At 40.4% G+C, this 22,632-nt stretch overlaps 2 protein-coding genes across 2 annotated transcripts; one reads left to right on the top strand and one right to left on the bottom strand.

The window, feature by feature from the left end:
- Window positions 1–807: 807 nt before the first annotated feature.
- Window positions 808–5,390, bottom strand: mrpl43 (mitochondrial ribosomal protein L43). The gene is made up of 3 exons (XM_026178184.2): window positions 5,106–5,390; window positions 3,084–3,190; window positions 808–1,098 (listed from the first exon to the last, which is right to left on the bottom strand). The coding sequence occupies exons 1-3, from the start codon at window positions 5,234–5,236 to the stop codon at window positions 881–883; spliced, it is 456 nt and encodes a 151-aa protein (XP_026033969.1). The 5' UTR covers window positions 5,237–5,390; the 3' UTR covers window positions 808–880.
- A 111-nt stretch (window positions 5,391–5,501) lies between these two features.
- On the top strand, window positions 5,502–12,836 carry twnk (twinkle mtDNA helicase). Its single transcript, XM_026178182.2, has 7 exons — window positions 5,502–5,637; window positions 5,865–6,510; window positions 8,750–9,452; window positions 10,312–10,552; window positions 11,147–11,254; window positions 11,361–11,502; window positions 11,977–12,836. The coding sequence occupies exons 2-7, from the start codon at window positions 5,890–5,892 to the stop codon at window positions 12,322–12,324; spliced, it is 2,163 nt and encodes a 720-aa protein (XP_026033967.2). The 5' UTR covers window positions 5,502–5,637; window positions 5,865–5,889; the 3' UTR covers window positions 12,325–12,836.
- Window positions 12,837–22,632: the final 9,796 nt, after the last annotated feature.

Raw genomic sequence — 22,632 nt, 5'->3', positions numbered from 1 at the left:
TTCATGCGAAGACTTATTTGTATTCGTCCGATGGTTTCCACTTGGTTGTATTTGTTTTTTGGAGAGCAACACTGGGGGGTGAACCCTGAATGCCTTTTGCAGTCAAAAATGATGAATTCAGTAGAAGAACTGCAAAGAAAGCAACCAGTAGTTGTGCCAAAATTCAACGCCTTGTTGAATTTGAACAAATCACCCGCTGGACGAGTGTTAAATTTTCTGTTCCTGTTACAGAGGACAGCTCACACTGAAGGTTAAAGGCTGTCCCTCAGGCAATCACACAACCATCTGTCATGTTCATTTAAGCTGTGGGATATTTAAGGACACCTTCAAATCTTGTCAGTATTAAGCCGTGAAAACATTTACATTCACCCTGGAGTACAACTTAAAAAACATGTAATTCTTCTTAAGTTTTTACACTGAGCGATGCAGACAGCACAACGGCTGTGCTACTTCTTCTTCTCTCGGTGTGCTGAAACCCACCTCTAAAGAAAATCTGTATTTAAACATCAACATCTGAAAGTTGTTGGGTTTTTTTATTTCAAAGTTCCATCTGCGGCACTTATTACACAAATCTTTAAATAACCTTGAGATTTAAAAACAGTTATCTGCTCTTTAGTATGCCCGCTGACAAAGCTCTGGTGGATCCATTTAAAGTCTATTCAAATGTGGCATTTAGAGCTGGAACTGTGAGCATTTTTCCTTCAAGTGGGCTCTGCTGCAAACAGAAGGAGATGGTTAAAAAAAAAAATTAAACAACAGTGTGGTATTATCCAGGAAAACAAATCAAAAGGAAGCCGATGCAGAAACTGTTATTCACCAGTGATTTAATTTAAATTGCAAAAAATACAAATGGAAGTTCAACATTTTCTTTCGTTAGTCCTTATTGAGAATCTGGTTTCTGTGGCCTTAAGGGGCCAATAGACGGGGGCCGGTTGGTGAAAGGGTGCCACAGGCCCTGGATGCTGGGACTGTCTGTGTGGAAGGGTTTGCGGATGCGGATGATTTCCAGACCGGACTGATTGGTCAGCTTAGTCAAAAGCTCGGATATCTGCTGAGACGTTTTGCTCGTGATGGTTTCTTCCCTCACGTTGCCATTTACTGCAAAAAAGGAAAATATATGCGACTTTTAAGAGGACACCTACAACATTAACATTAACAACAATACCTTCTACCTATGTTATACTGCCCCCTACAGTATCTAAGACTGCTTTATGGCAGTTTACTTTTCGTGCTTCTTATTAAGTAAGTAAAAATGAGACAGAACAACAGATTTTGGATATAACATTAACACAAACTGTCTGTTTCTAAAAATGTTCATTTGGATTTGGCACATGGTTTCATAGCTGGGTATTATAACAGTGAAGTTGGATGAAAAATCTACCTTATCCATACTCAAGCTTTTTGAAAATGGAGTATTCATTAAAACTTCTGACAAAATGTTTAAAAATTAAATGAAATATTAATTTGCATATGTGACTTTTAATTTGTTTCATATTTGCTGATGAAGAATTCTAAAATATTAATTCATCAAATATGATACAATTGGCGTGACAGGGTTAAAGACTATTACATGCCTTCTATATGAGAAGCTGGAAATAAAATATCAGTTCCCTATCTGCAAAATTCTCATTTCTACAATACTTCCAAATTTGCTGTCAGAGATCCAGGATCCAAATATTTTAGAGATTTCAAGCATCCATCATTCTATAAATGTCCTTACTGATAAAGCCACAGTACCAGATATTTACCCTAAAAATATGAAGAATCTGGTTCAAGGAGTTTTCAGATAATATGAAAGAAATGTTAGAAAATATGCCTTGATGCATGCTCAATCATACAGGTAAGGAAATCCTGAAAAGATGATTCTTTTTTTTCTGGAAGTAGCATTTTCAGTGGGGAAAACGTTTCATCCCCATCCACGTGACTTCTTCAGTCTCAGCTGACTGCAGGTTTCCCCAATCTTATGAACAGTACATCTGCATAGCCAAATATGGAGTTTCCTCAACAGCCTGAAGACAGAAGGATGCCATACCGAGGATGTGGAAAGCGGGGGAAAAATTTGCCTGACAGAAAACTCACCCAAACAGTAAAAAACATCCTTGCAGGGTTAAATTTAAAGCCGAGGCAAATTCCGATAGTCGAATTGATCACAGCTACAGAAACAGCAATTCAAAACATCAACTTTGCAGATGTGGAAGCAGAGCAACTGGGGACGAAAATGTCCTCAGCATCCAACATCAACATGGGGGAGAGGAAGGCACTCACATCGCTTAGTAATAACAACATTATCATCCTTCCGGCAGACAAGGGTAGGTGCACGCTTTTGCTAAACCAGAAAGACTAACATGAGAAAATTGTGTTGCTGCACAGTGACAAAAATACTTATGAGCCCCTGAAATGAGAACCAGGTAGTTGTTACAGGAAGAGGGTGATAGACTGTCTCAAACAGTTAGAGCAAGACATCGTTATTGAGCAAACCTCATACCACAGGCTATACCCAGGAGAATCTAAACCAAGTCTGTATGGTTTACAGACGATACATAAACAGGGTGCACCTGTAAGACCAACTGTCTGTATGATCAACTCGGTCACCTATAACATCAACAAGTTGCTGGTTTCAATTGTCAACCTATTGGTGGGCAGCTCTAAACACCACATCCAGAACACTTTGGATGGAATCAGTTAAGTCTTATCTCATCTTATTTTAGTCAGGCACATCTGTGATGGTTAGTTTGGAAGCATTTGAAAGCTTACCATCTCTAGAGAGTCATGACTATATTCCTACGTGATTACCATTCATTTTGGTACTCATCTTTTTATTCAGTATACATTATCGATTACTCAGTTCAGAGTCTAGTGAGTGGAATATAATAAATGTTCTAATAAACATTCAGTTGCTCTCTATTATAATTTCATTACCTTTAAACTCCTTAACAGAAGCTTGTAATCTTAACTCCTTCTCTCTTTGCTTTATATCTACATCAACAAATGATATATATTCAGAAATCTCACTGTCACTCTGCTTCACCATTGTTTCAGTAAATTTATTCAGGTCTGATTCGAACAGAGCTGTGGGCACTTACAGTATTCTGCAACTATTTTTGGTACTCTGCAGGGCTGCGGAGACACATAGACGACAGTTCCAGGGTTCTTGTTGGCATAATCCACAACTCCCTCCTCGATGAAATCCCTGAAAAAGCAGGTTAACCGGTATTACAGTTTGGTAAGGGTGACAGAGTTTTTTTTGTTTTTTTTTTGAGCCATACCTGCCAATTATTTTCATTACTGGTTAATAAATTATTATACTTTTGTTTAAACCACACAGTCTGAGCGTAGCTGTATAAAATGGAAAATTAAATGACAATCATATAATTTAATTTTATGCTTTGTGCTACTTTTCATTTCAAAAAGAAAAAGAAATGCATGAACAGTTAAATAACTGATAATAAAACAAACTTGGGGGAAAAAAAATCTTTCCAGATGACAGACATCACCCTGCAATTTTCAGATATGAATTTTTAAAAAAACATTTTCTTTAAAATACAATTTTAGAAGAGCACAGGATGTTTTAATTGGTTAATGTGAAGCTGGACCCTTTCACTATTATAATGCAAATGTAAAGTATTTGGCCAATTTTGTGTGTTAGCAAGCAGATAAACAGCTTAAAATGAATCAACAGAAACATTATTTTTATCTTTAGGCTACTGAAGTCACAGAACATTCAGTCATGAAGTCAGAAACTATTCTGAGCAGTGAAAAATTCTGCTGAGAGTCTGCAAATGTAACTGCTGCTAGCATCATGATGTGGCGTTTGAACAATAAAGGGCTGTTGGTGATGTCTGTCAACATCTACTGCCAGTGCTAAAAGATTCTTCTACTATGATCCCTGAATCCATATCACAGGAATGTGATGATCATCTGGCTTTCTGATTGTGTGTTACAGAAGCAGGTAGTGCATTTGAGCCTACATGCTATAATAGGAACTGCAAAAATCCTGCTTAACTGCACATTTTTGGGCCATTTCTAAAATACTCTATCAGTTACACCTTGTCAGTACTGGGTTTGACCGCTTTTTGCCCTCAGAACTGGTATTATTCTTTGTGGCATAGATTCAACAAGGTGCTGGAAACATTCCTCAGAGATTTTGGTGCATATTTACATGACAGCATCACATAGTTGCTGCAGATCTGTTTGTTGTACATCCTTGTTGCAAACCTACTGCTCCTGCTACTAAAGATGCTCTATTAGATTGAGATGCAGTGACTGCGGAGACCATGTGAGTACAATAAATTCACTGTCATGTTAATGAAATCATATTGAGAGGATTTCAGCTCTGTGACATGACATCAGAAGGCGACTTGGGGTTCATTATCTTGCCCAAGGATACTTCGCTATGTAGACCGGAGGAGCCGGACATCAAAACACCAACTTTCTGATCAGTTGGTGACCTGCTCTGCCTCCTGAGCTACAATTCATGATTTCATGTAGTTTACACCAAATTCTGACCCTTCCATTCGAATGTTGCATCATTTCCAATTTTCTATTGTCCAGCTTTGGTGTAGGTTCAGTTTCCTGTTCTCAGCTGAAAGGAGTGACATCAGGTGTCTTCTGCTGCTGTAGCCCATCTGCTCAAAGGTTTAACGTGCTGTGCGTTCACAGATGCTCGTCTACATCTTTAACTTTCTTCAAAATTCTGATGCTCGTTTGGACTTCATCTGGTCTTTGGCCATGTCTACATGTGTTCGGTTGCTGCCATTGTGATTTGTTCACGAGATATTTGCATTAACGAGTAGTTGAAAGGGTGTTCCTAATGAAGCGGCAGATGAGCATATTGTATGCTATGACGTTATGACAAATAGATTTTTAACCTGCTGTTGGCTTACAGCATCTTTTGGATTCCTCCACCGGGAAAGACGGCTGATTAATGAAAATAATGAGGTACAAGACTAACGTCAACATAATAGACTGGGATCTAATTTAAGAATAATTACAAGATCTAAATCAATAAACCGTGTGCTAATCAGGAAACCAAGTAATCTCTTAGATTTTTTCAAGGCCGTGACTTAGAGGAACTGTCTACATAAACTATCAAAGACTTCTTTTACCTGGCTCCCAGCGAACTCTGAGCCTTTTTGGAGAAGACGATGGAGATGCGTTTTAGCTGGCAAACGTACCGACCGACGCCATTTTGAAGGACACTTCTCAAAAAACGACTCGGTGTCCCTCTGGAAGTCATCGTTAATCTGCTCTTTTTCTACTGCTGCACAAAAATAACACAGTCAAACACACTAAACGGTAACAAGGCTCTCAGAGGACAACCTGACGGGCATGTACACAGCGCTGTCCGTCAGTAGCAAGTTCCGGAGTGAAACGCATAGCTGACATAACGGTTAACAAAAAAAGATACCTTCTAGAAGAAGACTTTTTTCGTTGACAAATTAAACGTCCAACCATTACATTTATTTTCTACTATAAAAATGATCACGTTAAGTATAATTTAAAAGGTAAATATGTGTTAGTCTAGCTTTCCGAATATCTAGTCTTCCGTATTGTTCACACGGACTTGTTTTGGAAACGCACCGAAAAGCCCGGGTTAGAGTGGAGCATGGGAGGAGAGGAGGACAGATATCAGAGACTGTAAGTTGTTCTTTTTCAGCCTCATGTTTTATTAAACGCCACTAACTTTTGAGTGATGCTTTCATACGCCTCCATGATAATTTTCATGTTCGGTACGTCTCCGTTTGACAAGAAAATAACGGTTTTCTGCCTCTCCTTAATTTGACTGTCTAGGTCACCCCAAAACTTTGCTGTGCTTTTCCTATATTAGGCTGCTGGTTTCCTCATGTCTTGGTGTCTTTTTGCAGGTTCAACGTGCTGACCACATAACCAATGTGGAAAGGCTTGCTGCTGAGGAGCTCCACCTGTCTCTTGCAGGTGGGAGCTCCAAGGTTTCTCCTCCAAGGATGTCTTACATCTCCATTTTTGAGACCTCTAGCAAAGAGGCTGCTTCACAGGCCATTTCCAATACCTTGGGGTACAGGCTACTTCCTGACACACACTGGGACCAGAGGTTATAAAAAAGACACCAAATCTACTTTAGAGTTCCCTGTGACCCCAGTCACAGTCACAGACATCAAACAGTATCTACGCTCCAAAGATATTCCCTTCCACGATGGTTACAGCTGCCTCCACATTCCCAGCATCTTTGTGGATTTGTCAACCAGGAAGGAGGTCTTCTCCCTGTTCATTGACAAAACCACGGGACAGTTTCTGTGCAAGGACACGCTGGTGGAGGGGAGCTGGGAGGACCTCCAGGACTGTTTGGAGGTGATGCAGAAGGACGGGGAAGAGTCCCTTAACCCTAATGTGCTTCTGGGGTATCCGGAGAGTGTGGAGGAGCAGGAGGAGAGAGAGAGGGAGCTGAGAGAGGTGCAGAGGATCTGGTCCACCTCTGTGCCACTCACTGACCTCCCAGAGGATGAAGCTCAGCTGATTAAAACCATTTTCCAGGTATTATTCTGTGTAATTTGTGATTCTTAATTCAAAAGATGACACGAGCAGCTCATGAACAGCTTCCCCAGAGCTGTTGCCCTCACCACACATCTCCCTGCACTGATTACAAAGATCGGCAACAACTAACACACACACACATCCTCAGCTCTGTGACAAACATATAGAATAGAATAGAATTCAACTTTATTGTCATTGCACATGCACAGGTACAGGGCAACGAAATGCAGTTTGCATCCATCCAGAAGTGCTTTAGTGATATAGATATATTACAATAAATATTAGCAATAATATAGATATGTAAATATATTACAGAAATGGGTCTATTATGGAATGTTATGATGTACACGGTATGAAGTATGTTGTGAATATTCTATAACTATAGGTATGTACAGGCTGTAGTGAGTACAAGCTATGTACAGGCTATGAACAGGATATAAATATGAAAAACTACACAGAATATGAAATAAATAACTTTACAGAATCTGAGATATACAGTTATACAGAAATGGGAACTGTGCAAGTTGTAAACAGTTGTAGGATTAAAGATTATCGTATGTACAGAATGATTATTTACACAGAGCTATACAGTAGTGCAGTTAAGATAAGTGAGATATGTGGATAATTCTACAGAGGCTATATAAAGTGCTGGTGGTTGTGAGTGGTGGTTCAGTCCGTGTTATTATTGTGTGTTTGAGGGTACAGTTGTCCATTGTGGGTGTGTGTATGTTCAGTCCATGTTTTAATGTGGGTCAGATGTCAGGAGGCAGAGTTCAGGAGTCTGACAGCTGTGGGGAAGAAGCTGTTCCGGTACCTGGTGGTCTTAGTCCGGAGGCTCCTGTGGCGCCTCCCAGAGGGCAGGAGGGTGCAGAGTCCATGTGATGGGTGACTGGGGTCTCTGATGATTTTCCCAGCCCTTTTCAGACACCGCTTCTTGTAGATGTCTTTTATGGCAGGAAGTGGTGCTCCGGCGATGCGCTGGGCAGTTTTCACGACCCTCTGCAACGCCTTCCGGTCCGAGGCAGAGCAGTTCCCGTACCAGACTGTTATACAGTTGGTCAGGATGCTCTCGATGGTGCAACGATAGAAGTTCACCAGGATGTCTGAGGACAGGTGGTTCTTCCTCAGAGTCTTCAAGAAGAAGAGGTGCTGGTGAGCCTTCTTGACCAGCTTGGAGCAGTTGGTCGTCCAGGTGAGATCCTCGGAGATGTGGACTCCCAGGAACTTGAAGCTGCTCACACGCTCCACAGCCGTCCCCTTAATGTGGATGGGTGGATGTGGGTCAGCATTCCTCCTGTAGTCCACGATGAGCTCCTTGGTCTTCTCGGTGTTAAGCAGCAGGTTGTTTGTGTCGCACCACTCAGCCAGACGATCCACCTCCTCCCTGTAGGCGGCCTCATCGTTGTCACTGATGAGGCCAATCACCGTGGTGTCATCTGCAAACTTAATGATGGTGTTGGAACCATCAGCAGGTCTGCAGTCGTGGGTGAAGAGGGAGTAGAGGAAAGGGCTCATCACACAGCCTTGTGGTACACCGGTGTTCATTGTGATGGTAGATGAGCAGCGGTTATCCAGCCGGACATGTTGGGGGCGGTTGGTCAGGAAGTCCAGTAACCATTTGCAGATGAGGGAACTGATGCCCAGGTCTGTCAGTTTCCTGATGAGTTGTGAGGGGTGGATTGTATTGAATGCTGAACTGAAGTCTATAAACAGCATTCTGGCGTATGTGTTGTTGTTGTCCAGGTGTGAGAGGACAGAGTGCAGTGCGATGGAGACTGCATCCTCTGTGCTCCTGTTCTGGCGGTATGCGAATTGGTGGGGGTCCAGGGTGGGGGGGAGACAGGATTTGAAGTGTGCTAGGACCAGTCGCTCTAAGCACTTAGTGATGATGGGGGTGAGTGCTACTGGGCGGTAGTCATTGAGGCAAGATGGGTTGGAGTTTTTGGGTATCGGGACGATGGAGGTGGATTTGAAGCAGGCCGGTACCACAGCGTGGGCCAAGGACAGGTTGAATATGTCTGTCAGCACTCCTGCAAGCTCCCCAGAACACGCTCTGAGGACACGCCCGGGATATGTGCACATACACAACCATTCTCATCCTCTGAGACTGCTAGTACCTGAATGTAAAGTCACTTTAAACATATATATTTATTTTGTTAAATATGGTGGTGTATGTACAAGACCTTACCTTTTCCTCTACAGTGTCATCTGGCACAGTAATGTCAATGCTTTGTTTCAGATCACAAAGATCTCCAATGCAACCCTCAAGAAGTTTGGAGTGAGATTATTCAAGCCAACCAAAAGCCTGGTTTTCCCCTGGTTTGGTGGACCTGATTCCTCTTTAAAAGGGGTCAAGCTCCTGTCAGCTCAAAGAACAGAAACTGACAAAGTCACATATAATGAAGCTACAGTCCCAAAGTCTAACTCCTATTACAACTTGTTTGGCCTCCCTCTTGTGGGACGTCTGGACTCGGAGGTGGTGGTGACGGGTCACGAGTTTGACACGATGGCTGTGAGTCAGGCAACAGGACTCCCGAGTGTTGCTCTTCCTCGCGGGGTCAGCTGCCTTCCTCCAATCCTGCTGCCCTACCTGGAGCAGTTCAAGCGGGTGACTCTGTGGCTGGGGGGAGACATTCGCTCCTGGGAGGCGTCAAAGAGCTTTTCTCGCAAGCTGGGCATCAGGCGTTGCTCCCTTGTGCGGCCCGGTGAGTACCGGCCGTGTGCGGTGGAGGCTCTGGCCCGAGGTAAAAACTTAAGCAACATCATTAAAGCCTCGATCCCAGCGGCCCATAAGTCCATAGTGTCCTTCAAGCAGCTCAGAGAGGATGTTTATGGGGAGCTCGTCAACACAGATCAGGTGGCTGGAGTGAAGTGGACGAGGTTTCCTGAGCTCAACAGGATTTTGAAGGGACACCGCAAGGGAGAGCTGACTGTTTTTACAGGTACTGTGTTACTAATAATGATGTTTTAAGACTCAGGAACTAATTAGTTGTTTTTTTTAAAATCCCAAGAAATCATAACCAAAATTAAGTCATTTCTTCCCTTTTTAAAAGTGATACAAACAAAACTCATAGCATCATATAATCAATATCTCTGTGGATAATGGATCTTTCTTCCACCACTTCTAGGTAGCCAAATATCAAAGCCAATTTGTAAGCAAGCAGATTTAAATTCAGTCTTTTATTGTTCTGCCCTGAGTTGTGATCGAGTTTCACAACTCAACAACAAAACAAAAACCATACCTGATTGAAGTTTGGATGATATCTTCTTCAAGATGGTCTCATTTGTCAGTGCTGCAGCACTTTCAAAACTGCTCCTGTTTTTCCCTTTTCTGACTTCTGCAGCATTGTGGCTATTTTTGGATCAGTCAGTGAAAGTCCCAACATGCTTCTTTATATCTGCAATTTCATCATGGAACTTCAAACATGTGAATAACAAATCCACTTCCTGGTGTCCCACTGTGTGCCATTTAAATTGAATCATCACTGTTATAACACTGACCCACTGCATTACCTAGCTGAATTAATGCTAAAAAGCTGTGGAAGTCATGCAGCACTGCTCAAGGACCTTGAACCCGAGATAGGCTGACTTAAATTCAGCCACAATATTTGATAAAAAAAAAAAATCAAACCGCATACTTTCTTTAAAGGAAGAGGATGTAAAACACTCACAGCTGGCCAAGTTTTTACTTTTCATTAAAGTGTCTGGAAGTATGATGGCTTTTTAGTTTACCAGTTTAAATATAAAGTACAAGTACTAGCTTTATTAACCCAGTACGCAATCATGATGTTTCTTTACCAGGTCCTACTGGAAGTGGGAAAACCACCTTTATCAGTGAGTTGGCCCTGGACCTTTGCATGCAGGGTGTCAACACTTTGTGGGGCAGCTTTGAGATCAACAATGTTCGTCTAGCCAAGATCATGTTGACACAGTTCGCCATGCAGAGGCTGGAGGAGAACCTGGAACAGTATGATTTCTGGGCAGACAAGTTTGAAGAGCTGTCGCTTTACTTCATGACTTTCCATGGGCAGCAGAACATCAAGTAAGTCTTATTAGTACTTCAGGGATCCATTAAGTTCTTTTATTGAAGAGGTTTGCTTTGTTTTTTAACATAATCTTGATAGTTTGATCACTTCTTGTTGGAGTGTGGTTGCTCAGTCAGTAAATGTTAAATGAGTAAATGAGTTTTTTAAATGGACTAACAATGAAGTGGAGTTGTTGCTGCAAGTAACACAAAAGTACAAAGTTGCAAAAGCGAGTGAGAATTAAAGAATTTGAAGAAAAGCTATCTGGAGCATGTACAAACTGATATTAATCTTTAATAGGGCTGTCAAAATTGAGAGCAAACAAAATAACTGCTGTATAATGCCCTCTGCTATCTTAGTTTAATTGGTTACATGACTGCATCATATGACTAAAATGCGTCATCGTTTCCGAAAGTCTCTGTTTATGCAGTCTACACTGCCTTTCCGCTTTGGCGAGCATTTTCAAAAAGCTCTGTTTTCCTTGACCAAAAACGCAGTCTCAGTGTGGACAGAAGGCCAAAACGGAGAGAAAAAGATACGTTTTCAAACAAAAACATATTAGTGTGGACATGGTCTAAGACCCTCTGACTCCTGTCCAATTTTGCCTGCAGGACAGTGGTGGACACAATGCAACATGCTGTCTACCTCTATGATATCAACCATGTTGTCATTGATAATCTACAGTTCATGATGGGACAAGAAAACCTTTCAGTAGACAAGTAAGATAAAAAAAATGTTGTTTATCTGGTGTGTGATGATGTCATGTTAGTGCTGTTATTGGTGTGTTAATGCTGTATGGAAATACAATGTTCTCATGTACCTCAGGTTTGCAGTCCAGGACCACATTATCGGGGTTTTCAGGAAGTTTGCCACTAACAGCTCCTGTCATGTCACCCTGATCATTCATCCGAGGAAAGAGGAGGATGACCGAGAACTGCAAACGGCATCAATCTTTGGTTCTGCTAAGGTAAGGCAGTGAGAGTTTCAGTTCAGTCTGGTAGAAAATACTGAAGGAACAGTTGAAAATGACAAATTGTTGGCAGACAGATACTGTACATTTAATGTACAATGTTTAATTATCCTCTTAACATTGTCACAGTCACCAGTGACCTGGTCAGCAAAAATGTACCCTATTTGTGGGTATTTCCCCTATCTGGCATTCGCAAATTAAAATATTTTAATAGGAGAACTAAAAGCGCCAAAATAGAATCACAGCATCGATAGGTTGTTATTGTGAGAGTAATAATAATTTTGTTCATACTCATCAAAATAGCATGGGTATCATTCTATTTTGATTCTTAAAAAACATTAAAAACATTTTAATAAATAAGCACATCTCTTGACTTGCTGTTTCAATAAAATGCATATACGCTTGCTCTCTTCTCAAATCTGCAGTTTTCCAATTTAAGTAAGACACGTCTTGACTTTTAACTCCTTCCAGGCCAGCCAAGAGGCCGACAACGTCCTCATACTGCAGGAAAAGAAGCTGGTGACGTGTCCTGGCCGCAGATCCCTGCAAGTGACCAAGAACCGCTTTGATGGAGACGTGGGCATCTTCCCTCTGGACTTCATCAAGTCTTCGCTGACTTTTTCCACTCCCATCAAAGGAAAACACAAGCTGAGGAAGGTCAACACTAAGCCGGAAAACGAGGAGGAGGACGAGGCCACTGCAGCAGCGTCAAAGAAGGAGGAGGTTAAAAAAGACAAGGTAGAGAAAGTGAAAGGAAACACAAAGACTCCACGAACTGTTAAAAGTCCTGCAAATGGAAACGGAGCCATTCAGAAGTGAACTTTCATTCAGAGTATTCTCTCTGTTGATCAGGGATTTGAATGTTAAACCTCAACCAGACTCTTTGTATGAAAGATAATGTTCGACAGTTGTATGTCAATAACAGGAGGTTCAGCTAAGCTAAATACAAGTACATAAATATGAACATGCATATGAAATGTATGAATTAACATCCCTGAATCCAGAATATGCCAGGTAGTGAAAACGTGTTTCATCGTGGAATGAAGCATGTTACAGACAGAATGTGAAATAATGACAGCAAAGTGTTAAACTAGTCTTCAAAGCTTTTCTGTTCAATGTAGTAAGACTGAATTTGTTAAGTGTTGTTTAACCTATTGAAATAATAATGTGACGCCAGGAACTACTGATTAAATAGGGATGGTAACACTATCACTGTCTGCTTAGAGGCATAATACAAACCCCTGCACATTACCACAGTGTGTTCTCTACTGACTTTTTGTACAACAATGATTTGTTGCTTTTTATAATAAACCCCCTCCAACAACTTCTAATGCAGATTGTGATTGCGTTTTCTATCTGTGGTCACCAGGGGGCGTTGTGTGCTAAGAGACTGGAGTTTAGTTAACTTCAGATAATTGTTGAGCAGCAAATATCAGCCGTCCTATTTCCAAATGGCAGTGATCACTGACTACAGACATATGTGTTCGTTTAGTTTCGTCTCTCGGCTACAGCAGCGACTGCCTTAACAACTTGCTAACGATTTGTTCCATATGTCTGATTTATAAATGACTACAAGCGTGACAAAGCTCAGTTATGCACATTAGGAAAAATGTAGTTTAATTCTGCACTCTTTGGTTAAGCAGCAAGCTGTGTACCCCTCTTTCCTTGCTGTTTGACTGAGTTTCAGAGTTTGTTTGTTCCCTTTTATCCTCCTGTGAGCCTGCCTTTTGAATAATGATAATTAAGTTCAAATACCACGTATGGAAGAGAAGAGTACTAAAGGTTTTAGCACACTTGCCTGTTAATTACCCTTCATTGTCCAACCATGGCCTTCTCCAATGTCACACCACACAATGCATTATTTAGAGTGGGTGACTTTAAATAAATGCAAAGTGTTTTTAAAACATCTTCCTATGAATATTTCATGGGTAAAGTCAACTACCCTGCCTCGGTTGCACTGGTGTGGGGTTACGAGTAGAATCAGCAGCTCTCAGAAGTGAAGAAAGTCTGCATTGCGCTGTGTCGTGGGCTGCTGCAGGACGTATTGATTGCTGAAGTGTCGCACTTTATCACAGTCACTGCAAACCCATATAAATTTCAGGTTTATGATTTAAAGGGTTAGTGGTTCAATGTGGGAATATGAAAGTGCCTGTGTGTTTTATACCAGGGCCTTTGGTGATTTGCAACCTTGAAATATACACTGAATAAATCAAGTGTCACTGTGGGAATGACACAAGTGTAAAATCAAGGACCAAAGGTGCCAAAATGGAAAAAAAACTAACTACTGAATAATTAAAAAATCCAATTTAATGCACTAGATACATAGATACAAGTTATAGAATATTTTCTTTTCTGTTATTTCGTATTTCTGTATTTTCTTTTACAGTTCCTTTATGTTTCAATATAAAACGAGCTGGCCAATACCAAAGGCAAACACGGTCCTGTGAAAACATTTTTTCACTGGACTATTATTGCAACACCTTGATTAATCTATTCAGCTGTAGATTTCCTTACATCCTTTGAGTTTGTTCCATGGCCCAATTTGGGCCAAGCTTTGGTCTCACAGATGGCCTCACATTTGATTCTAGAATACTTATAGAGGAATTCATAGTCCACTCAGTGACTACAAAGTGCCCTGTAGCTGCAAAACAAGCCTGAATCATCAACCCTCCTTTGCTGTGCTTTGACAGTTGAGCTGTTTGTGCTGATAATGCTGTGCATTGTGGCCAACATCTCCACTTTGGTCTCATCTGTCCACGGGACATTGTTCCAGAGGTCCTGTGGATTATACAGATGCAGGTTTGCACACAAAAACCAGCCATGAGAGAAGCGGCTTCTTCTCGGTGACACTTCCAAACATGTCGTGCTGTTCAGTCTATTTCTAATTGTGCAGTCATGAACTTTAACGTTTAGCATGCTAACTGAGATCTATAGAGTCGGTGGTGTAACTCTTGTACTTTGTCTTTGTGTTAGACTGTTTGAAGCTGGAGTGAATTTGCTGGAAAGTCCACTCCTCAGGTGATTGTGGCATAAACTTGACTGATTGACTGACTGCTTTGGTCCTCCATATGTAACACCTTAGGATTATGGGAATGTTGAGGCAGCCTTTGCACTCCAGATGCATAGCTTTGCTATGACTTATGAAATATCAATCTAACCTGAATGTCATACATATGTATAACAACATGCCTACTTTGTCTTCAAAATCTTTCAAACCAAGTGCCTGAATTACTCAAAATGCAACTCAGCTGTTGAGAGTTTCCTTTTTTCTTACTAAAGTTATTTATTCCTTTAAAACCTGTACAAACTCTGGAGCAGGAAAAGGGTTTTGTACAGCTTTTTACTTTTAGTAAAAATGAGTGAAGTTGCTCTTTAGTACTTTTGTCCTGTTGTTTGCCTCGGTGTGGACTTCGCAGACACTGGGGCCTCTCTGTCTGCCTCTGATTTCTTTGCTGGCTCCATCTTTGACAGACCAGTCCAAGGGAAGCTCCTGGCACCAGACTCATCTTACACGAGGTATGTGCAGCCTCGAGCTTCTCGGATAGTTGAAACTGTAAAATATTGTTGTAAGCTGTAGGAATAATTCCTGTGTGTGTTTGATGAACCTAAATCACTGCGTATGAGACAGCAGGAGGGAGACAGGTCTTTGTATAGAAGCTCCATCATTTTGTTCTCATTTCTGCTTTTCTGACCCTTCTGTTAATGCTGAATATTTTCTGTGAATGTTTTACTGCTGTGTAAGTACACACTGCTCGCCATAATAACTCCAGGCTGTGTGCTGGATGGGTCCGTGTGTCCTTTTGACTGTGTGGGTGTGGGATATGGCCCGAGAGATCTCTGAATGGGGCTCTTTGTGTTTTAAGACATTACTGCAGCCAGATGATGGTGGCTGTGTCGCCCGCCAGCTCCTTAAAAATCACAAAAATGCACAAAAAAATACAACTGAGCTAAATGAATGCAGACACATGAATGTACAGTCATAAGCTATAGGATTACTGATCCTCTTCCAAGTAAGCTTTTAAAAATATCTAGAGTTTCATTGTTCTTTTTTCCTCTTGTAAACAGGTGGTGAAAATCCAAATTAAATACAAGAATCCCTTTGTGCAGCAGCACAGCACTCTATGTCTGATTGTTCTCTTTTGTTGTGAATGGCCTCTGCTGATCAGAGCTTTGCATGCCTATTCAAATAGTTGCCATCTGGAGAGGGGAGGAGATGAAACAACTCCAGTTATGAGGCTTTTAATCATGAAGGCAACAAACAGTGCAGGGACCAAAAGGATGTGAATTAAATGAGGCCGAGAAAAGATGTTTCAGCTGCTGATAAACCCTCTTCCTATCTTTCTAATAAAAACATCATCAGGTGTCAGAATTAAAAATGCCAGCCCACACCACAAAAACGGAACAAGAAGCTTTACATCAGTCAGGGAGAAATAAACTTGCATGCTGCTCCCTGCATGATCCGATGAATGCATGACATGCAGGCATAGCTCTCCGCCCCATTAGCTGCCCTTCATTAAACCTCAACTATTTCGACCGAGTCTGGAGGTAATTTCAGGACCTTCAATCAGAGTTAATCAGCTGGGGGCTTTGGTCCTGCGGTGATCTTGGGATCATATTCTTGAGGCTTTTCTGCTGATGTTGGCCTCCATGACAGGACTTTCACTGCAGGAAAGTCAGCCTAGAACACAATAGAGTTTGGAGGTATTTTTAGATAAATTAGGCAACAGTGCAACCACAAAAACATGTTCCTGGTTAGGTTTAAAGTATTAGTTTCATAGAGTCATGTTCCTTGTATTATCTTTGGTTCCTATTATTGTCCTCAATTTTCCTTTTTCGTGTCTCCTGTGTTCCCCTCTGTCTGTCCCCCACAGTTTGGTCTTGCTCCTTTTTTCAGTTTACTTTCTGTTTTATTTTGAAGGTCCGCATGTGGTTTTTTGTGCTTTTTCTTCTCTCTGATCTTTTTTGAGCCATCAGTGACTGATTGAGTTCACCTATCCTTGTTCTGTAATTAGTCTGTGTCTGTTACATAGGTCTTTGTCAGTTTATCATCTCTACACATTATTTTTACAGAATCTTCCCTGGTAATGGATTTTGTTGTTTTTATATCACTTAACCTGAATCATGCAGCTCGTTTTGTTTACTTTTTGTTTTACAAAAATCCGATGAATGCATTGGCGAGAACACTTGAGTCCGTATCTTGCCCAGGGATACTTTGCCACACAGACTGGAGCAGCCAGAGATCAACCCACCAACCTTCCATTTAGTCACCCCCAATCCATCTGATGGTCTCCTACTCCACTTTTCTCTCACTCATGAGGAAGATTCAACGATACATAACAATATCGCAAATAATTTACATTTAAGAGATAGACATCATCATACAGACTCTGTATCTAGAACCTAGTTATTCTTTCACTACTGTGTCCAGGGTAAAACAAACAAAAACACAACAGCTAAGCTCTTAGTTCTTAAGCCAATGTGAACGAGAAGTCCTTTTTGTAATCATAAAGACTTGAACATTTAGATTTTTATTACATCTGAGGAAACAATGCAATACAATGCAATCAAAAGTTCCCAAACAAAAGCTCGGTGCAGGATTAATTTTGCATCCTTACCAGCTACCATTCACTTATACTTTACTCTATGCACTTTTAAAACATATCAAAACATTTCCTTATGCCATTTTAGTCCATAAACCCCATTAGAACCAATCGCAGGAAATATTATTTGAGCCAGACTCACAGTAGAATAGAAAGCGTAACAGAACATGCTGAGAGAACACCAAGTGCTAGAAGGGGCACACTGAGTATGTAGAGCAAGTTCAACAGTACACTGAGTCTGTGACATTACAAAGATCTGTTTTTAAAACAGTAACTTTCTCCATCCATTCAAGTGCAAAAGTGGAGGCCAGACCAGAATCACCACATTCCTGTCCTTGCATTAGAGGCACTGGCTATAAATCTTAAATGTTCATAAACAGAAACCATTCCCATTATAGCGCCATAAAGTGCATGCCTCATTTCTCTGTGGTTTTGCAGTTAGAGCGTGTTCAGGACTCATGTAGCATGCGGATGGACCAGAGGCCATTTCAGACTCACAGCTGATTCAAGATGCCCCACCACCCCCGGGTGGTGTCAGGACATGAGGGAGGTGGGGTTTACTCTGCCTCACTCACGTGCACTCAGCACGTTTGACCCACATTAGCCAACACTATGCCTGCTGTTGCTGCTGTGTATATTAATAACCAAGCTCACATTCTCCTCTCTGTACTCTCACATCATGAAGGAGCACAGTTTTCAGCCCATTATTTGAAACTTAAAATATATTTTGTATCTTTTTTATTACCAATAAAGAAGTTAATTAAATGATGAATTCATCCAGTTACAAAGGATATTCTTAGGAAGTATTTCTCTGTGAAATAAAGCTACTGAATGACAATTTTCTACATGACTATTTTGGTGTTAGTATTGTTTAATACTTAATGCACCTTTGCACATGCGTGACGTAAAGGAAATGGGGAGATTTTGAAGGTTGCAGACCTTTGTGAGGTGGAGGAAAATGCTGTCGAAGGTGAACTGGACCCTTTGGAGAATGCCTGCAGTGCTTTGCTTCTCTGTGTGTGGCAGTCAGAGCAGTTCACCTACAAAAATCTAAAGGTCAATGAGCATGTATGGCTTTTGGGTAAGTATGTCTCACATCAGGTCCTGCATTCATGCAGTTGCTATTATTAAATATTTATATTTCTTATTGATCTTGGTTCTGTATCAATTTCTCTATTCCTATTTACATTGCCTTGTGATTTTAAGTATTATTTATCAGTTTTATCCTCATTAATAGCTTAGCTATTTGTCTTCATTCTATAGCAACGTCCAAGTCATTTTTATTTATTTATTTTCCAGACCTACTTTGAATGAAAGTGTTTTGCACAATGGGGCAAAAATGAATACAGAGAAATTGACAGGGTGACAAACACAGAGAGAAAATGATACAGAAATCAATACGTCTTAAAATGAATGAATCAATACAATTTTAATTCATTCATTGATTATATTGATTCATAACATTAGTCATGCTTACTGTTATAAAGGTAAATAAACACAAAAGAAAATTATTGCATTGAGTGAATTAGTTAGGAAGCAATTTTAACACACCCTGCAGCTATGTGAAACATTACCCTCAAAAATACTACTTACTTACTGCATACTCTCATTTGCATCTCTTTTATAATACTCCATGGATAACTGCTTTATTATTTTTTTGTGTGAAATCTAGTTTAAAATGTAACCATTTAGAATATGCTCTGTTAAAAAAAGGCAGGTGTTATAAGATAAAGCTTCAGCCGACAATTTTCAGTCAAAAATTCGCTTTATTTCCTGTTATTTATTTTCTTTTATAGGCATTGTTTTGTTGTTATTTTGTTTTTGTTTTTAAAAAATAAAAAATTTTAAATATTCTTTTTAATATTTTTCAATAATGGTTTTATTAAACAATTTCTTAATTTATTTAATATTGTTTTTCTTTCTTTCTTTTTTCTTTTTCTTTCTTTCTTTTTCTTTCTTTTTTTTAAATTTTGATGTCTGATATGCTTAACTGTCATGTAGAATTAGTCACAGACATTTAGCTGACCACCCACTTCCAGTGACAGAGCTGTACTGTAAACACCTGCCGTCTCACTGTGCTCAACTGGCTTTTAAACATGAGAGGAAAACCTTTTGAGAGTCACCAGCATGCCCTGTTCTTATGTAACACCCAGATCTGGCCAAAGAGAGTGCTGAGGGGCTTAATCTGCCCTGGCACCAAGGGTGTGGAGGCTATTCAAGAGCCCCGAGGGGATTGGGGAGGGTGCACAATCTTAGGTGGCAGTTTGGGCTCTTGTATTTGCTATAAAACTCAAAAAGGTTAAATGAGAGGGTAGGTGGGGTGACAGTAAGAGCATAATAGCAGTAATAAGAGAGGAGGTGCTGTGGTTGTGGTCAGGAATGTGGCGTCTGTGGCTAAGCGAATGGATGACGAAACTGTTAAATGGCGCTTTGAAAGGCAAGCATCTCTGATTTTAATGAGAGAAGGGCCTCATTCCTCTTCAGCAAGTGGTCAGAATTAGTGTCCTACTTCGGAGACAAGTGAGGCTCCTGGCAGAGCCCCTGCACCTCACACCAAACTTTCTTTTAATTTAGCCTGAGAGAGAGAAAGACAGAGAGAGAGAGAGAGAGAGAGAGAGAGAGAGCAAGATGGGGACAGTTCTGCTGAACAGCCAACTGGGCATACTCCACAGCCAGGCCAAAGAAAATGTCCATTCACTCTCAAATTAGCCGTCTGCATGGCCACCTTGAAAGGAGGCCCCTCTCTACCTAATCTTCTCAGACTGTGTGCACACACTGGCTGTCTGCTTCATGAGCGCCTGAGCACTGAAACCACAGCAGTTAATTGAAGCATTATCAGCATAAGCATGGTCAGTTAAGCTGATTATCTAACTGTGGACTATCCTCCTTAAAGACACATAAAAAAAACAGGGGACACATATGAATCCTGCATGTTGTCTTTAAAGGCCATCAGTTTGGCACTGTGCAGGAAAATACAGAGCAGCAACTGTGGATTGATGGATGGATAGAGAAGATTGTTTTTCATCTCTACTGAATATTCCCCCCATGCTCTCCATCAAATTATTGTACATTTTAATTAAGCTCCTCAATTACAAAAGGACAGCGTTTGATAATGAGGATCAAAGTGAGTGCACTATTCAGTAAATGACAAAGCAGCTCCCTTGGCACACAGATGCTGAGATTAGTTGGCTGAGGGAGTCTGGCACCTCACAGCTCCAGCCAACAATGACAAAGGAAGCTGAATTCCTGGAGAAAATAATAATGCAAAGCTTCTATGGAACAATGCCAGAAACATTAATAATGCTATCAGGCGATGTCCTCTGACTATGCATTCGATGCTTCAGAAATACTTCACACATTGCTCGTGCATAGCATCTGTTTCTTGAAGATTAGTAAAGACAAGGAGGGACACATGCAGACTGGTTGCTTTGCTATTACAGCACATGTGGAAATATTCATAATCGACTTGTCCTTGGTTAGGACAAGCATAAGAAACATGCGCTCAACATCAACCATATGCGGGTGACTGATAAGAACAACGACAGCTTCTGTTGACATATGGTCCACTGCTTGACCTCATCTTCTATCCATCACAATTTTCATTACATCACCTTTCTCACTCTCGGCAGTATTTTGAGAGAATAGTACTGTATTTTGGATATATTTTCTTTTTTTCCTTTTACTTAAAGACATTTGCAGTGCAGGCTTTTGTTTTTTTAGCTGTTGAAACCCATTTTAATACACTTGACATCATTTTAAGTGTAATATTTTTTTTATTAATGTAGTTATTAAACAGTTATAACCTGTTACTGTAATGTAACAAAATCAATTTAGTTTTACTCTATGTCCATTTGATGCAATATTATCAAGACAACAAACATATTGAGGCCTTAATTGTGTTAAAATCACAAGTTCAAAACCCTTTGTGGCTTCACTACACCAGCTTACATTATATCCTGTTACCTGTCTGGTTGCAGTGTACATAGCTCTACCCCTTTGGCCTGGTAGGCCTTTTACTTCCTTACCACCAGACTGAGAACAAAGAACCTGTAAGTTAAGAAGACTCTGCTTAGCCTTTTAACAGATTATCATGCAATGGAACGAGATCTTTCCTCCCTTGATGTTTGGTTATGTTACACTAGATCCCTGTATTGTTAACTTTAAAGAAATGGAAATGCTAAGATGGTGGATGCATTAGTGACATAAGCCTATGTTATCCTAATTTATAGGATCATTTCAACAGCATGACAGCAGTGTGATTTGGGTTGATCCTTGATTGTATTTTTTTCTCATTTAAATGCAAAGGAAAAAAAATCATTAATTCAGTCAAGTCGTCCATTAATTTATCCATATACCCCCCATCTGTTAAATCTACCTTCCACACAGCTGTCAGGAGAAACTTAGATCTGCTGAAGTTAAACTGTCTGGTGAAACCACCACCCAGACCTTAACAGACTGATAATCTCTCTACACCTGCAATTCTCATACTGTGGTCCGACTCGCGGAGCATGGACTCAAAGGGAAAAAAATTAAGTGTTCAGGAAACTCTTAACTATGGCTCTAATATTGTGTAACTTGAGTAATTATCACTCTTATTAGCTCTGTACACTTTTTGTGATGTCTAGTGGGTAAATAAGCCAAATAAATTCAATGTCCATAGTGTGACTCATAGTTTAGATGTCATACATCACCCTGTGCCCCTACTTTTAGTCTTTTCTTAGGTCAATTCATTAGTTTCTAGCCTAATTTAGCATGCCAAATTTGCCTTCATTACTATTATGGTTCATGACTTCTGGTTAATCGCACCAAAAGTTATTAAGGTTTTTGAAAGCTCATATAGAGGTTAAAAGTAAAATTATTTATTATCTCAAAGGTATATAGTACTCTGGGTAGCATGGTGACAGAGTGGTTAGCAGGAGGGTCCCGGATTCAAGGGCCCCCCGTTGTGAAGTTGTCCTCATGTGAAAATATGCTCGAATTTTAGAAGCCTACACATCAGTTTACATGTCAGTTTACACAGTTTACGTGCCAACCTCCAAAATTTGGCCTACCAGTGTCTGTGTATCACGTGAAGTTTGAAGTTACAATTTGGTTTAAATTAAGTAATAATTTGGCCAAGCTGCTGTTTGTTACCACCAACCCCCAAAGTGTAATGAACAAGAATACCAAGAAGCAGAATTTTCCCTTAATCTGGTCAACTAAATAGCATAAATTGCTGTCAGTTGTATTACTCAGTGACATAAAAATGTCTGTTTCACATTATTCAATTTTGATTTAGCTCGTTTTGCTTACAGCTTGGGGCCTTCATCTGTTGGTGTTTATATTAACAATCTTTCAGTTTACTGTTGAATCATAGGGCTGGTAAGCAGGACAAAGAGTACAAACACATGACATGTGGTTTACTTCCCCCCTCTCTACATGATATGATCGTAGCAGATGAAGATAAAACACGCACTGTGTTTAGGTTTATGCGTCAGCAGGTCATTCCCATTGCTTGTCCTACTTGTCATTCATGCATTTTGCTTTG

Source organism: Astatotilapia calliptera, chromosome 8, assembly GCF_964374335.1.
Source record: "Astatotilapia calliptera chromosome 8, fAstCal68.1, whole genome shotgun sequence".
Lineage (NCBI taxonomy): Eukaryota > Metazoa > Chordata > Actinopteri > Cichliformes > Cichlidae > Astatotilapia > Astatotilapia calliptera.
This window is presented reverse-complemented; position numbering and strand designations above follow the sequence as displayed.

What these genes read in the sequence shown, in the direction of transcription:
- mrpl43 (XM_026178184.2), bottom strand. Translation starts at nt 5,236, where the DNA reads ATGACTTCCAGAGGGACACCGAGTCGTTTTTTGAGAAGTGTCCTTCAA. An exon ending in CAGAGTTCGCTGGGAGCCAG is followed by an intron (nt 3,191 to 5,105) that starts GTAAAAGAAGTC and finishes CTGCTTTTTCAG; the next exon opens with GGATTTCATCGAGGAGGGAG. An exon ending in AAAAATAGTTGCAGAATACT is followed by an intron (nt 1,099 to 3,083) that starts GTAAGTGCCCAC and finishes CCTTTTTTGCAG; the next exon opens with TAAATGGCAACGTGAGGGAA.
- twnk (XM_026178182.2), top strand. Translation starts at nt 5,890, where the DNA reads ATGTGGAAAGGCTTGCTGCTGAGGAGCTCCACCTGTCTCTTGCAGGTG. An exon ending in GAAAACCTTTCAGTAGACAA is followed by an intron (nt 11,255 to 11,360) that starts GTAAGATAAAAA and finishes CATGTACCTCAG; the next exon opens with GTTTGCAGTCCAGGACCACA. An exon ending in CAATCTTTGGTTCTGCTAAG is followed by an intron (nt 11,503 to 11,976) that starts GTAAGGCAGTGA and finishes AACTCCTTCCAG; the next exon opens with GCCAGCCAAGAGGCCGACAA.